The 16,572-nt window shown below is 43.0% G+C and overlaps 1 protein-coding gene across 1 annotated transcript in view; it reads left to right on the forward strand.

Annotated features, from left to right (window-relative positions):
* The window catches only part of tacc2 (transforming, acidic coiled-coil containing protein 2), a 51,155-nt gene that overhangs the window by 19,929 nt on the left and 14,654 nt on the right, over nucleotides 1-16,572 (forward strand). The window contains exons 5-7 of the mRNA XM_069690153.1: nucleotides 164-808; nucleotides 4,903-5,190; nucleotides 16,254-16,360. Of these exons, the coding sequence (XP_069546254.1) occupies nucleotides 164-808; nucleotides 4,903-5,190; nucleotides 16,254-16,360 (1,040 nt within the window). The remainder of the gene's footprint in view (nucleotides 1-163; nucleotides 809-4,902; nucleotides 5,191-16,253; nucleotides 16,361-16,572) is intronic.

Consider the following 16,572-nt stretch of genomic DNA (forward strand, 5'->3'; position numbering starts at 1 on the left):
TGCCTGTTCTCCAGGGCAAGAATAAGCCTTTTCTCACACAAAACACAACTGCTCCACACAATAACAACACACATATTTGTGATTTGACAGTCATTCCTTTTGAGCATGTGCTGTAAACTAACCCAACAAATCCCCCAACCCCGTCTTGTATTGTTTTTTCCAGACCTCTCCCGTCTCTGGAGTCTCCTCAGCTAGAGTTTCTTACGCCGTCTGAGGAGATAGTTGCTCCTCTGAGACACGAAGAGATCCCACCACCGGAGCAAGCAGCTGAGAAGACAGCAGAGATCCCATCTCTGAATGTTGTGAAGAAGCCAGTAGACCTTCCTGAGCCTTTAATAAAGACGTCAGATCTCCTAGAACCAAGACAGCAGGCAGCAGAGCTTTACACAACAACACAGAGCACAAAAGTAGAGTTCCCACAAGAAACAGGAAAAGTCGAGCTCTCAGAACCAACCAAGAAAGAAGAGGCGTCTCCAGATGAGTTTCCAGAACTGAAAGAGACTCCAGTGACTTCTACAGAAGTAGCAGAGGAGCAGGTTGAGGTCTCAGAACCAACAAAAGAGACAGAAGAGATCCCAGAACCAACGGAAAATGAGGTAGAACCCATCGAGCCAACAAAGGATGAAGAACCAGAACCAGAACCAGAAAAGTTGACAGCAGAGTCTCTAGAACCAGAGAAGGAGCTGAAAGAGGAGGTGGTAGAAAAACCAGAAGAGATCCCACCGGTGGACACGTTTGAAGTCCCAGCTGAGAACGCTGCAGTGACAGAAACAGTCCAGGATCCTCCTGCAGAGCTGCACGACAGCAGGTGAGTGTCATTGACATTATCTGTTACAGCTTTCTGACAAACTTTAAATCTGAAACTTTTTAAAATGTTGTTTTCCTAAGCAGGATGCTTTTCTTCTATTGATTGTCGCTTCCTTTGTTGTTTAATATACATGACAGATCCAGTGAAAGCATAGTTCAGCAGTTGACTTTCAGAGCTCATTCAGGGCCTGGATTAAAGAAAACATGTCTAATCCCTAACTGACTGAAATCTCAGGATTTTGTTGCAATTAACTGATTCTCCAACAGGGAACCACATATCAGAATGATTTCTGTGTCCCCTTTTAGACTTTTTCTAAAAGTTATCATAACATTTCCTTCCCAGTGCTGTATCAGAGACCTTTTATTGCAGCTAACTGATGTGTAAAAGGGGGAATCTCAGGGGGACATGTGCTTTACAGCTCAGCAGCTCCCACTCTGCCCTGCCTGTCACACATTTTAAAATGGATTTCCAGGCACTCGCAGAGTCTCTCGCTTGGCTTTGTTTGGCTTTCAGACACTTGGAGGGCGTCTGGTCGGTTGTTTCTGTCTGCAACGGTTTAACGGTGTCTCATTGGAAGAATGAGCCAAAGTGTCACAGATGTGCACCGGTTGATGTAATGGCAGTGCACCCTTTATGTTGTTAAAACTTCTGACTCATTTAAATACACCCAGTAAACCAGTGTGTTGTCCAGTTGATCTCCACGTGAGAATTTGGTATTTATTTTAACCGCTCTAGCTTGACTAACTTCTCATGTATTTCATTCATTTACTTCAAAGTTTCATATGTCTCTACTGTGTTTTTTTTTTTATACATCTAAGGATGCACAGTGTTTTTTCAGTTGATTTACTGTGCAATAATCTCGTTAAGTATATTTTAATGAATTTAAGTGATTGCAGATGATCCGTCTTCTCTGCTGTCTCCCAATATGTGCCACTCTCTCCTGCCGCATGCCGAGGAGCCATCCCGAATGCCAGAGTAGCACTTGCTGCCCGTCAGTCTCAACACTTGTCCCATCACTGCTGTTGGGAGACATTAAGCTTTGTTCAGAGCAGGAAAGAGGAAGGTTTCATCAAAAGATAAAGTTACGCTAGCATGTGTGTGGAAGAGACAGAAATGTGACTGTGCGGTCAATGATATGTGTGTGTACATGTGGGATTTTTTTTTTCCTCTCTCCGCCCCCAGAGGCCGTCCTAGCTGTCAGTCCTGCTCAGTCTGTGCGGCTTTGTGAACTGAAGCCTGTAGTGGGAGGAATTTGGGCAGGCACTCAGCCCTACTGAAGTCATTTGCACCGACCAGACAGAGTGGAACAAAAGCCAGGGTTCAGAGAAACACTTGAGCATGTGCTGTGGTGTGAGTGTGTATGACAGAGTCGGTGAGAGTCACAGACAGATCAGAGAGCGACCGGGACGTGCAGCCACGGGCTCCGTTGTTGTGGAGTATTGTAGGCGCTCAGCAGAACTCTTTTCCATCGCTGACTGCAGTTACCTCTGAAGTTGTGTGATGGATTCATCCCTGGCTAAAGTCTGGGTGAGTTGACAGAAAGTAGCTGCCCCATTTCTCTCCCTGCGTGTGTCTTCTTACAGTAAGTGCTTGCGTTTAAGTCCTTCCAGGTGGATGCAGCAGATGGTCTGTAGGTAACTGGTGCTAATTACGCTCTGCCTCCACTGACCTCCCCAGATGGGTGGGTGGAGGGGCGGGAGGGACAAACAGAAAGACGCAGAGACAAGAGTGATTTTGTGGAAAGTTGAGAAATGAACGGTCTACCTCCTTCCTGTTTATAAGAAATGTTACAGGTTAGAGCATGTCACGCTCCCCTCCCCTACAGCTTACAGCCAGCGAGAAATCTTCTCGGTAAAGCTGACGATTAACTACTGTCTGTGAAGTCTCCAAAAATCCTGTTCAGCTTTAAAATTAGCTTGTGAGCTCATGTAGAAATATAAACTGACTGACTGTTTCGCTGTATTACATATGGCACAAATGTGCCACGAACAATTACTTTCAAAAAATGTCGCAGCTAGTTTTATATATATATATATATATAAAAAAAAAGCCATTTTCCCTATGAAACGTTATGGGAATGGCTGTGACTGTTTAGCTTTGGTATGTAGGATATTTCTCATCCATGTGTTTGGAGTAAGAGGGAAGTAGGATGTGCTGTGGCCCACATTGTACTGTAAATAGACTGGTTGCCATGGTGATTGTAGGTTCATCTGCCTTTGCCGGCACCAGGGAAGGGGATAAACTCATGTCTGTCATTTACTCAGATACACCAGACTGCCTTTAAATGATGACTTAATCTTTGTAATGGCAGAACAGAATTGTTTAATTTCTAAAGTATGCGTTTGCAATATATACAATGTGTACAATGTGTTCGTGTGTGTGTGTGTGTGTGTGTGTGTGTGAAGACAGTATGAGCTAGCTGTTGGCTGCAGGACTGAAGTTGTCCTTCCGTCATTACAGCATTAAAAAAACAACAACAACAACCTTGTACCTTCAGCTGGTTTTATTCACAGCTCTCGGTTTAGTATTAAACAGGCTGTCTTTCGAGTCCAGCTGTTTCCAGTAGATTACATTCTGTCACTGTGTTCTTGAATGTGTTTGTGTTTGTGTGTGTGGCTTGAATACAGTACAGTAGGTTAGAGAATCCAGCTAATTATCTGGACTCTGATATAAAATTACTGCTACGTATCTCTTGTTTAGTCTGAATTAGCTTTAAACTGCCAACAAGGCCTCTTTCAGTAAGGACTGCTGAATTACTAACAATAAACAGTGTGCTGGACGGCTTCCAGGTTGTAATGCCAACAGTAAAACTAAACTGATGTAAAGCTGTGTGCTGTAAAAGAGCACATGTGCTCTACATGATCCTGTTATGGTAAAAGAGCCTCTGTTACTTCATGCACATCATATCTAGAGGCAGTACCAAGTTGGAAAACTCCAGCTGTTAACTTGAGTGGGTCAGCTGACGTGATTGCTACATTAAAAATATTTGACACGTCCCCAGTGCCCAGCGTAAACTTATTTTCTGCCAGTTGTCTTTTCTCCCTTTGCTTGATTAATTTTTCTACCTGCACCAGAACTGTTTTTGTACTTCTGAGAAGTCAGCAGCGAGTCTTGTGAGAGTTTGCTCAAACTATGTTATGACTTGCTTGTTTCTATTTCCAGGCTGCATGTGCTGAGTTGGCCACAGATGCTGACACATGTATAGCTTTGGCCCGCTCGTGTAAGTTTCTGATTTCTGTGAATCTGCAAAGAGAGGAATTGAAGCAAATAAGAAGTCATACATGACATTTGGGGGTTTTCTTTTCCTTCTTAGGTGCAAGTATGTTAACTCAACTTGACAATTCTGTACTCTTAAAATGGAACAAATGAAGTATTAAGATGTAAAGTGTGACTTGCTACACCCTTAAGAAAAGCACACACCCTCATTAAATGTTATTAAATTACAACTTTACTGGAGAGCGATGGAGAATAACAGCTCTGTTGTAGTGTGAAGTGAGCTGGAAGAAGGAAGCTCAGCAGACTTCACTCTTCTGTGAATGTGCTTCGGCATTGTGAATCTCTATTTTGCACAAGGGGCTACTGGGATATTTTTAGAGATAAACAGGAGGCATGCCCCAAGTGGGGGAACAGCTGCATGGGCGTCCGTGGCGTTGCCTGTCAGATTAGAGGGCCTACCACTCCTGATAAGACTGGCCTGGATCGGGGCCAAATCCACTCCACCAGGTGGCTAATAATGACCGAGCCAGACTCCCTTAAAATGGACTACTACTCTGCAGAAGGCATGTAGAGCAAGCATGGACGGTCATGTAAGGGGATGTAAGGGGATGTAAGGGGACTGATGAAAGGAGTGCCAGTTTCATGTAGTTTAAATGACTAAGCGTTCTTAGGATGGTTGGAGCGAGCCTTTTATGCTGACACTGCTAGGTTTAGATGACGTCATAGAGCACAATGTTTTCTCTGCTTTGAGGTAAGTTTACTTAATGGCTCATTTGTACAGCAGTATGGTGTAAAATGGAGTGTGTACTCCAAAATCGCCATACTCTTCCTTCTTGTTTTAGTCCGTCTGTTGATGTTTTGTGTTCCCTCCCATGCAGGCTCCCCCTCGCTGAGCAGGCAGAAAGAGGTCACCCTGCCCTTGCCTCTCCCCCACCTCCTACCTCTGAGCACCACTTCCTACCCGGTCTCCCTCCTCATCTACAAGACATCCTAGAGTTCCCCTCATGTTCTCCCACAACCCCAGAGAGCCACACACTTGAAGCTCTACCAGCCCCACCTGTGTCCCCATGCCTTCCTCCTCCTCCTCCAGCCACTGACTCCCCTACTGCACCTTCTACTTCCCATCGTGAGGGCCCTGCTCCTGCACCCTGCCACGTCCCTTTAAGGTATGAACATGAGCACTGCCTTGGTGTCTCCATTCCCGTACCTGTGCATTATGTCATTATCATTTCACTTCATTAGTAGGCACTCACCATTTACTATGTCAAAAAATGTGATGTGAACGTGTGCCTTCATTTAGACCACAAGGATTTATCCCGTACTAACACGGTAGTCCCTTTAGCCTGCTTCACAAAAAGTAGCTATGTCCTTATCCTTTCAGCCGTACAGTTCAGATCAAATTACAGCATTAAACTGACATCTGGCACACTGAATTACCTTATAACGTTGACCCTGGTTCTCTGCCATGAGATAGTGCGCCACGAAATTCAATGTAAAATGGCAAAAGATTACACGTCGTCTTTTGTGCAGAGTAAACAAACAACATATAATGTGTGAATTATTGGGCTTTAGTGGTCCAGGTAGCTGGATTTTGGTACATTTAGGCAGAACTAAAGTCTTGTTTCCAGTCTTTGAGCTCAGTTCAGCTGCCACTGGCTCCTGGTTCATATTTACCATCACAGTGGCATCAATCCTCTCATCCAAGGCTATTAAGTTTATTTTCTTATATATAAAACTATTCCTTATGAGGAATTTTAAATTATAACTCATACTGACCATATCTAGATAAATCTTGTTTATATTTCCAGAGGTAAATTCAGAGAAAATCTTGTCTGCAATGTCAACAACCCATCTTATTACCCCACTCATAAAATTACAGTATGGCATTGCAATGCACGCCTACCACATGAATTCAAAGGAAACAGGATTTGCTAATGTGAGTTTAGTGGTCATGGAAACTCAAAGGCATACTGTATAATTGTGGCTTCTTAATGATGAATGTAGCAAAAGCACAAATGTATGGATATTTTAAACACACTGCACTTTTTCACTGTTAGCCCAGTGTGCTTCATCATAACAGCTGGATGTATCATGGCTGATTTGTTGGCATCACTCAAAGCTGCCGTTTGAACCCGCAACTCAATGATTTTTATCTGAGCTGTCACGCTGATTGCATTTAAATGACAGTCATTATTTCACTATCAGCTCAGTCTCCCCACTGATTAGACTAGACATTCTCTTGCAGTCAGTCTTGGCTTTGCAATATATTTCATAGACTTTATCTTCCTAACTGGAGGGAATGACTCAGCCACTTTCCCAGTGCAGTGTCATTTGCAACCAGCAGAGGGTGTTTTTGCCCTTTGCAGAGTGCAGCCCTCACGCTGTACTCTCAGCCCTTGTCTGCACTCTGCTGTCTGGATGCTGCAGTCACCTGATGCACACATGAATAAACTCAGGAACACACATCAGCTCTCATTTAGCTCGCTGTGCATCTGTGTCAAACTGAAAATGTGATAAAAAATATTTTCTGAGTGGTCCTACACATTTACTCCTCACTATTATTAACAGTTTTACTATTTAGCTCCATAAAGATGTGGCTCGCTCAGAGAAGATAAGAATTTTGAAAAAAAAAAACAGGCAGGCATAGTGTTGTTATATTATTCATGATATCTGAAAAGCCTGTTCAGGTCAGACACTGGCGAGGAGTGGAGTACCAACACAGCAACATGCACTGAATACTCTGTTTGGGTGTCACAGATTGTCCTCTTTGTCCACAGACATACAACAACTATACCAACATGCAGTAAATGTAGATACAGTATATAGTACCACACTAATCCAGTACATTAGTTTGTATATGAAGGTCATGTGCAATACAAAGAACACTGAAATATAGAAATTTTAATGGTAAATAAATGGTGACGTGTTAATCGGCGCAGCAAATAAGCAGTTCCCTCAGAGCTGCTAGACATATGTTGTCATGCTCAAAAGCACCTCAGCTGGACAACCACGTGAGAAAACGGTTTTAACTCATCGTATCAATTGAAAATTGGCCTCTTTCACAATAAATTAATGAAAAATATTAGTGACTGAAAAAACAAAAAAACATGTTTTTTGAAATGAATGATTCATTGAGCTGTATGAGTAATAATGTAATCCTCGTTTGATAAAAACAGGGCAGCCTGCCTTCTCTTAACTAAATAATTATTCCAAATAATGAATCTGTCAGTGACTCCTACACATTTTGAAGACAGTCCCTGAAAGCTTAAATAAGACAAATGCTTTGGTTCCTTTGTTTTTCTGGATTCCCCTGAAAATCCCCAAACCAATCAGCTCCTCCCAGGCTGTTACAATAATTTACAATTATTCCAATATAATAGCCCTGTCTTTCCTCTGTTTGAGATTGTATAGAAAGCCAAATATAAAGCACTTCATCTTCCAGTTGTACAATATGTATGTGTTCTCATTATTATCTTGTGCGACCACACGTACTGTATGTCTCTGATTGAGAAAATGGATGGATTGATCTTTAAGGCTTCATTTCACTGGATTACTCCCCTGCTATTGTCTCGACGATACACAGAGAGGGAAAGTCATTGAATCTCAATATTTGCTTTAAGAAGATATACTGTCCATGCAAGCTCAGCAGACTGATCCACCTGACTGACTGTTTATGAGAGCGATGCAGCTTTTTCTTGGCGTATCACAGGAGCAGATACGTAATCGGTGTTATCATCTAAAGTCAGGATTCTCTGAAACACATCTGCCTGAACTGTTCGTCACTTGCAGATCTCAATGTATTTGAGCCAGTTTAGACGCCAACAAAGATCTGCCCTCTAAATTTGGAGTCAGTGCCCCACTTTGACATAACTGTGTCACCAGTGAAGTTTCACTTAAACAATTCAACAGTCTTTTTTATGTTTTCTGGAAAGTATAGTTTCTATATATATACATTTTGACTTACAGAAAAGGGAAACCTATTTTTAATTGAGCCTCTGGACATACACTGTGTTGTAGTAACTACAGTAGTAGTGGTATGTTTTATTGTCATTTCATAAATCAAAGTTTTGGTTCTGATCCTTGGGTATTTTGTTATCAGTCAGCTCCTATAATTTGCTGTACAAGGGGGTCTCCTGTTTTGTGATCACTTATGAAGTTAAAGTACTCTTGTTTCTTTATGGTGCAAATTTTTTGTTTCTATTATGTACTTTGAGACTGTGACAGTCTTTGAGACAGTAAACCTGATTAAGGTACAATCATAACTTTTCATAAAAAAAAAATTAAAAAAAGACTCACAGATTGTTATTATGCTTTTGGTATAAGTTGCCAAGATTCCCAGATAGGATTTTGAAAATAGATCTGACTGAACTTTGTTATAGATTTTTTTTAACACCACTAAAAGAGGCACAAAGCGCTCATTTTTTGTGCCACCGTGTTCTTTAGTAAATACAGCAGCCCACGCCCACGAAAACACAAATTGTTCTGCACCTTCATGGTCTGTTAGAAGCATACTGTATATTATTATTACCTTTAAACCCTCATGCAGGCTACATGTTTGAGAATCGTAACGACCCTGATTCTTCTCCAGTGCTGTTATAAATCTTTCAGAAAAACTGCCACAACCATGTCTTGCAGTGCCTGAGTCTGTTGAATTTTTTATTTCCTCCTTTTCTTCAGTCTGCAGCTGAAGTGCAAGGCCAGTTCTCTCGAAGCCGCAAAGCTTATATCACTCATTCAGTGGAGTAGGAACTCGTTCTTCACTCATATTGTACATGCGTTGCTGCCCTAGATACATGTTTGAGCTTTTATGGGGGTGGGGGTCTGTATGCCAGTAGCAATCAATATTTGGTCTTTAGCAGGGGTCTGTGTTGGGAGTTGTGAGTGGGCAGAGATTTTACTTGTCCCCTCGGGTCGGGATCATCGACCCACAAGCCCATCGGAGACTACAATTGCATCAATATTCTGAATATCAGTTAATGGACTTCATGCTTACATGCAAACACTCCTCTTTTCAGATGTGGTGTTAGGTTTGTACACGAAAACCGGGGTTTGTGTCTCTCTGCTGCAGAAGAACTGGGGATTGCCTGTTTCATTCAGTCTTGTCCTCATTGGCACAGATAAGACACCTGAAACCTCAACTCAGCAACTTTGTGCAAATACAAGTCCCGTAGGCACAAGTCATTGTAGTGAACCCTCAATTCCTCACTTTCCCATGAGTCTACAATAGATTCATCCGTCTCATATTTCCTGTGCTTCTCTTTCCCACTGCTCCTTGACAATCAATGGGAAATTTGTCGACCCTGTACCTGCTCTTATTTCCATCCCGCAGGACACATTCTTCTTGCATTTGTCGCACACAGATGAATCTAGAAATTAGAAGACGCTGCCTGACTCGTCCGGTCTTTGATGCAGTCTAAGCTTTGATGAGAGTGTCAGTAAATTAGATCAGCACCATGGCCTGGCTGCTGCCCTGGGATTCAAACAAATTTAGATGGTCATATGTCAGGAAGCATATGTCTTCATCTCGCAGGCTTTACAGTTTGCCCATTTCCTCACCTATTTTTAGCATTTAGAATTTGAGAAAAATACCATGACATATTTTTATGGTTTGATTTAGTTTTTTTGTGTTTAATGATGCCTGTTTTGTAATCGCGTTCTGACACAGAGATGCTTGTGGACTGGCTTTAGAAGGAATATAATAGGGTCAGAGTTGAATAACACACATACTAGTTTCTCAGAGCCTATTGTTTACCTCAGGCATCTCTCTGGTTGGCTAAGCTGAGTGTTGGAAGCTTCCATTGTGTGAAAAGGAGGTGCAAAAAAAAATTACATTTTCCCTATGCAAAAAGAGAGAGGCGGGGGATCCTGGCAGGAGAAAGGCGAAATCGCAAGGTACAGAGGGAAGAAGAAGAGGAGGACTGATTAGAGTGAGGGAGAAAGCGGCTGTTAATCAGAGTGGTCGTGGGGGTCTGCTATTGTTTGGATCTCCTGCATGGTCGCAGTGGCAGCCGGAAAAAAAAGCTGCTTGTCTTTTTAAAGGCACAGAGGGCTGGTGTAGGGGGAGAGAGTGGAGGAAAGAGGGGGGAGGAGGCAGTGAGAGCAGCAACACAGCTCAGCGATATCGGCAGACCAAACAGAGGAGAGGCACCTTCGACACACATGCAAGACTGCAAAGAAGAGGGATTATTATTTTATTATTTTACCCTTTTTGTTTTGTATTACCCTCCTTTACATTCCGCTGCTGGAGATTTTATTCCTCCCCGTGTTGCATCATTTCATCACCTGATAAGATGCAGGAATATTTCCCAGTCTGTTCAGGAGCAAGGGGATGCTCTGCATGAAGTGAGGAGCCTTTAAATCATCCAGTGTTTTGCTCCTGATGCGAGCAGAACTCGTTCATCCTCTGCACTGCAGCACAGTGAGCTCAGCCGGCGTTCACATCCTCCGACACAGACTCCCTGCCGACTCTACAAGGACCACAGTCAGAGAAGAGAAGGGAGCTTTGGAGGGTAGCAGGTGGATGTGGAGGGTGGCTGGAGAGCAGGACCAGGCAGGGGGGGCAGGGGTGGCAGAGCTAGCTGAGGATGGGAGCCAACGAGTCCATGGAGCAAGGACAGAGTCCCTGTCCCTCTCAAGAACACATGTGAGTTTGACTTAACCTGCATCGCTGCTCAGTGTTGTGTCTGAAAAGGTGTGATCAGGCAATTTAAAAATTGGAACAAAACCGAGGGACCTGTAATTTATTTAAAAGCTGGAGGGCTGTCATGTGATGCTTTTTATTTGTTCATGGATTTTTATTGGTCCGCCATGCTACCTAATATTTAGTTTGGGTACTGGGTGATTCAATATGCAGGTTACAGTCACCTGTGAGTAATACAAGACTCACAGGTCTGTGAATGTGAATCATTGTTTTGATTCCTTCCTCTGTTATTGTTTCTGAGTCATTTTAGCTTTTCTTTATTCTGTATTTTCATGCATACTGCCATAAAACCACCCCTGACTATACCTCTCCAACAAAGCCGACTGAGCATGTCAACATTGTTGTTGTTTTCTTTTGTGATGTGTAAATAAGAATGAGATAATCGGAGCACGTGCGCGGACACATGTGCGTCAGTGCGCTTGGACGACAGAACAGTATGTTTTGATGAAATGTAATAGTGCTCCAGGAGATCTTGTGGGACCCAGAGTACAGTACAGCGCAGGTGCCGTCGGGAGGCTGGTGGGGTGATGTTTTGTTCGGTGGGAAGGAGGGCACAACTGCCGCGCTGGGAGCAGGAGCTGGTGACTGTGTTGAAATAGAACACGCTGTGTGGGGGCGGAGGATAAGTCAAGAATATCATAGAGAAAGCATTAGAGAGGGACAGAGATGGAGCAAGAGTGCTCCACTTTTCCTTGTTTTATTTATATCTCAGACCCACTACTGTGAAATGGACTATGTGGATGTGCTGCCTGTAATTTAGAAATGAATGATTTATAGCATATTACAGTTATTTTTCAGCTGAAAGCAGTGCTCAGGGCTCAAACTTCACACCTCAGGGGACTGAATACTTCTATAACAACATCCTCAGCACAGTGTGGGCTTCTACTGCAGGACAGAGGAGTTAGCAGCTGTTCTCCTACAGGTGTGCAGAACACATGAACCATTAATAATAAAGCTTTTTACGCTTATGTAACACTTTCAAAAGCACTCGCACTATATAAAGCATTCACACATTGAGGCACTGTAGGGCTCTGCTCAGGGAGTGTTAAGTCTTAGAAAATGGACCAAATAGTGTTTACACTTATTTAAAAAAAAAATCTTTTTTCAGTCAGATTTTATTTTGAAAAATAAAATGAGATGCCAAGTTGTGTTGTTGTCAGCATTCAAAGGGGGGTTGGCGTATTCTCTCCTTCTTCCCGTGTCTTTCCTGCATTAATCTAAATGAACCAAGCGTCTGATCTCATCATCAATCTAAAGAGCCATTTGGAGCCCTCCACTTACTGATGCTGTTGGCCGCACTCTGGCCTGTTGTTGTTTAACGTGCCATCTGCTTGCAGTCAGTGTCTCAGATTAGACGAGATGAGGTATTACTCTTGGAGATTATTTTAGTCTGACACTCTTTAGTCTTCATGAGTGCCTTTGTTGTGAGACTGAGTGGAATCCGTGGACTAAAGGGATACCAGGCTCCAGGGGACAGGTCTGTGACTGATCGACGTTGACGTCAGTCTGGATAGAGATGAGAGGCAGAAACTGCCAATCGCTTTTCCTTCAGGTTGTGTTTACATGACCTGCAGAGGGCGCAGAGTAATTTTCTGCAAAACGTAATTTCCTGAGATTGAAGAATCATTTGCTGTAGCTGCTTTGTGCTCTTGTTCCTTTATGAAGCCTACAAGCTGCTCCCTGCTGACAACATCACGTCTGTGCAGAAACTGAACAGGCTCTTGTAAGATGAAAATAGGTTGTTGTGGGTTACAGTGGCAATGATGTAATGCTTTTCATCCAGATGCTCATTCATCAAGGGTACAACAGCACAGGGGCTCCCTCTGTTGGCCTCTTTACTTATTACTTATAGGATAGACCACACATAGTATACCATATATATATTGCTGTTGTACAATTTTATTTCCTCTTTCTGTTTATACAGAAATTATAACTAATTAACTTTATTTTTGCCTGATCAAATCTAATTGAGCTGATGCAGTTTCTTTATTCATGATTTTGTCTTGGACATTTACTGATGCAAAACATGTGACAGATTTACAGTTTATTGAACCGCCACTTAATACTGACGAAAGCTTCCCGCCAACTGAGCTGCTGTTCTGTCCAATAGACAGGCAGCAGATTCTTTGATGCCCAAAATGCCAAACAGCAAATCAACCTGATACACAAAGATCTAAAAAAGCTGAGAGGAAAGAAAGTGCTGGATGAGGAGAGAGCAACAAAGGGATGTAGAGAAAGAAATATTAATATCTCGCAGGAAGAATTAAAGGTAAAAGAATGAGTGGAGCGGATGGAGATAGATGACGGTCGGTGTCCAGACAGAGAGGGTTTAGAGCGCTGTGACAGCAGAGAGATGATGGAGGGAGCTAATCCATGGAGGCTAATCACACAGCTGCTCAGAGACCTGCAGCCTCCCTCCATCCATCCCTCCCGTATGCTTCTTTTTCCATCACCTTTCATGTAATCACACTTGCCTAATTCTATCAGTCTTAAAAGTGTGACGTAAAATTCGCCATTTTTGCAAAGAAGGTCTTAAAATGTCTTCTTTGAAAGACAATGAGATGTTTTTGTTTTACATGTCGATGCTTTCTCCCGGTAGCTGATGACGGCTCTCCCTCCAGCGCTGTGAAAGCTGTTTAGACAGACGAGGTTTGGATTTGGCTGGAAGCAGCGACACGCCTGGCTGTGTGGATTGCAGTGTTTCCCTGCCTCGCGCTGCAGAGTTCCTGTCTCCAGGCAGTCATCTCAGCCAGTGAGAGGCTGCTATTAACGGCTGCACTCTTTGTTTCTATTCGCCTCCAAACCCTGACTGCTCACCCACACGCCGCTCTGCCTCTTTCTGTTTTGTCTGATACGGGGAAAATATAAAGATGTTGCTGAAAATGTGACTGGATTTAAATAGAGGGCATTCCTCGATGATGTTTTACTAATTTGGTTCATATCCACATTTAATTCCACCATCCACCAATATTGAGCATTGTGGGAAAACTGCAGTAACAAAAATTATATTGTTTTTTTTCATGTAAACCAATTTGTGGGCTGTGAGCAGAATGATGCTGATGCAGCAGCTGTTTGCCTCAAATCTGCAAAGTGCCTTTACTTCTCTATTTTATAATACACTGTTTGTGTGTGTCGGACTGTGTGCATCCAGACACTCGTTGTTGTTTTGTTTTTTTCTTCTAGCGGAGTGGAACATATGGTGGGAAAGACCCCCAGTTACCATAGCAACACAGTGTTTGCAGTAGCATGAAAAATGTACATTAACAGAGCACTGAAATGAGTCCTCCTGCCTTATTTTGCTATTTGTTTTATTTCCACACAAAGCAGCAGCTTTTAGTTTAGATTTTGTTTTATCATTCAGAGGTATCTAAATATTTCCTCATAGGTTAATTTGCAGAGTACTTTTATTTCCATATATCTAAATTGGTGTCATATGGGTTCTGCTCTTGGAGCTGTCTGTGTCGCTGCCTGTCTGACCATCTGACAATATGATCCTGGTCCTCAGTGACTGATCCAGATGGATTTCTAGGCAGACCAGTCTGATCCTGCTGGGACACACCGGGTCCTCACAAAGATTACAGCTCTGGCTTCCATGTCCATGTGCTGTCTCATCTGGCATCACAGCACCTTAGCAGACCTAATATATATTTCAAAATAAGTATTAAACAGGGAGCAAGTGTAGCCTGATGAATTGTTTAGATTTGTCTGTGGAGCACATTGCAGTGCAAGGAAAATATATCAGTTCTGCTGTATTGCAGGTTTAAAAAAAAAACAAAAACAAAAAAACAACCTCCATCTCTACTGTAATGTTACCCCAGAGACAGTTGTCATATTGTCCATGACAGCAAGACATTTATTGCTAGCCCTCTCTATAAACACCTGTTTAATTTGTTCCATACTGGCCATATTAATGGCTAAAGGATCTTTCAGCCCTGCTTGGTCTTTCATGGTAAAGGCTTTTATTTCATCCAAGCATGACAAAGGACCCCGACGAGATGCTGAATAGCTTCAGCCAAGCCTTGAGGTCCACCCCCGATGGCTTAGCTGGATCAATCAGGTTAAAAGAGCAAATTTGAGGTGTGTCTTCAGGTTAAGAGAAAAAAAGGTTCAGTTTTGTCATAATTTAGACAGATGGACACGATGAAAGGAAAAACCTAACGGGGTATTAGATATGTGAGAGATGCATTAATGAGAATGAGCGTCATCAGAAGGGGCCGATGGGTAGTGGGCCCTTTCGATGTGGATACAGCAACGTGGCTGAGGAGTGGGAGAGAGAGGGGTGGAGGGAGGGAGGAAAGTAGAGCGAGGAAGGCTGAAAGAGAGAGAGAGAGAGAGAGAATATACAGGATTGCAGGAGGTGGGCTTCTGCAGACGGTCTCATTTAGACTGGGAGGCATCATTTCCTACCTGGGGGGGAGTGGAGACACTGATATGGCTACAGATTACAGAGAAGCAACGTGAATGGACCATAGATTGGAAACAAAGCGATCTGGGTATTAAACTGTAGATAAAAAAGAGAGAAGGCAGAGGAAAGATTGGATTCATCATCTCTGTGAGAGGCTGTGTGCGCCTACCTGTGTGTGAGGCAGTACCATCGTGTTGCAGAGAGGTCTAGCCCACCGGCAGCCATGGCAGTGAGTGCGTGGCAGGCTCTGTCTCCACTGCAGTGGGCTCGCTGGGGCTGGGACACACTGCTGGGAGGGGCCGGAGACGGGAGCAGCCCAGACTTGGATCCAGCTCTGGGGCTCCTCCGGCGTCTCTCCTGGGGCTCGCGCCATGACGGCATGATCAGGGCTGTTGGGCAGCCAGTCAGACAGAGGTGAGACAGGATGGGAGGATGGGACCGCATACCGTCAGATAATGCATCGATCAACAGAGCACTGAGCTCGACAGGCGGGGTGTGTTGCGAGCTCTGATACCAAATACTGTTTGTAAGATGACGGGGAAGCCCAATCAATATTGCTTTTGCCTTTAGAGATAACATATATTGACTTTATTTGCATCCTGTTGTCATGCAGATATCAGTCATATGTCCGTTTTTTTCTTAGCGTGTCCCTCAGTCGCCAGTGTCTAAATTACCGGCGATATCTTCAGATCTTGAGGTTGTCTGGTGTGTATTATGAGTGTAAATGTGTGTTGTGATGTGATGGTTTAATGTTGTGTCTCAGCTGGGTCGTTATCTGTCACCTCACTGCAGATTCAGCAGTTTCATCTGTAGCCATTTAAGACCTCTAGAAATGAAAACAGAAACAGCCTGGAGCTTTTGTTTTCTTTACCAATACACATTACATGAAATAGCAATTGCAGCCTTTCCTACTTATGTACTGCACTTACATAGCAATACAATGCCTTCAATGAATTTGTATTAAAACATATTTACATTTATATTGCCACAAAGAATTATATCAGAGCTCCTTGCTGGAAAAATAGCTCACTTACTGTTAATGAATATTAATGATCCTGATAGGGTCGGCGTCATTAGAGTTCAAGTGATATCACTCTGATTCTTCTTCTTATCTTTTGCTATAGGAGCTCAGACTCTGATGGAGCTTTTGAGACCCCTGAATCTACAACTCCAGTGAAGACTGTTTCTCCCACTGAGCCCCACAGAGAGCTACTAACATCTGATGACAAAGGTACAGTCGAAGAATTATTCCATGACATGTGTTTAGCTCTGACACAGATTCCACCTCTGTCATAAAAAGTACTGTTCTTGGAAGTATTGTTACACCATCTTGTGGATTAAAGTTGTATTTCACTTCAGGCTGAGGTTTTTTTGGGATATCAAGGAAAGACAGACCAGTCGCTTCAGTCTCTCTCTAATGTGTTTTTTTTTTCAGGACTTTTA

This window comes from Brachyistius frenatus, unplaced genomic scaffold (genome assembly GCF_029030835.1).
Source record: "Brachyistius frenatus isolate BFR_SWC_R1_liver_20210118 unplaced genomic scaffold, ASM2903083v1 Contig_8, whole genome shotgun sequence".
In the NCBI taxonomy this organism is placed as follows: domain Eukaryota; kingdom Metazoa; phylum Chordata; class Actinopteri; family Embiotocidae; genus Brachyistius; species Brachyistius frenatus.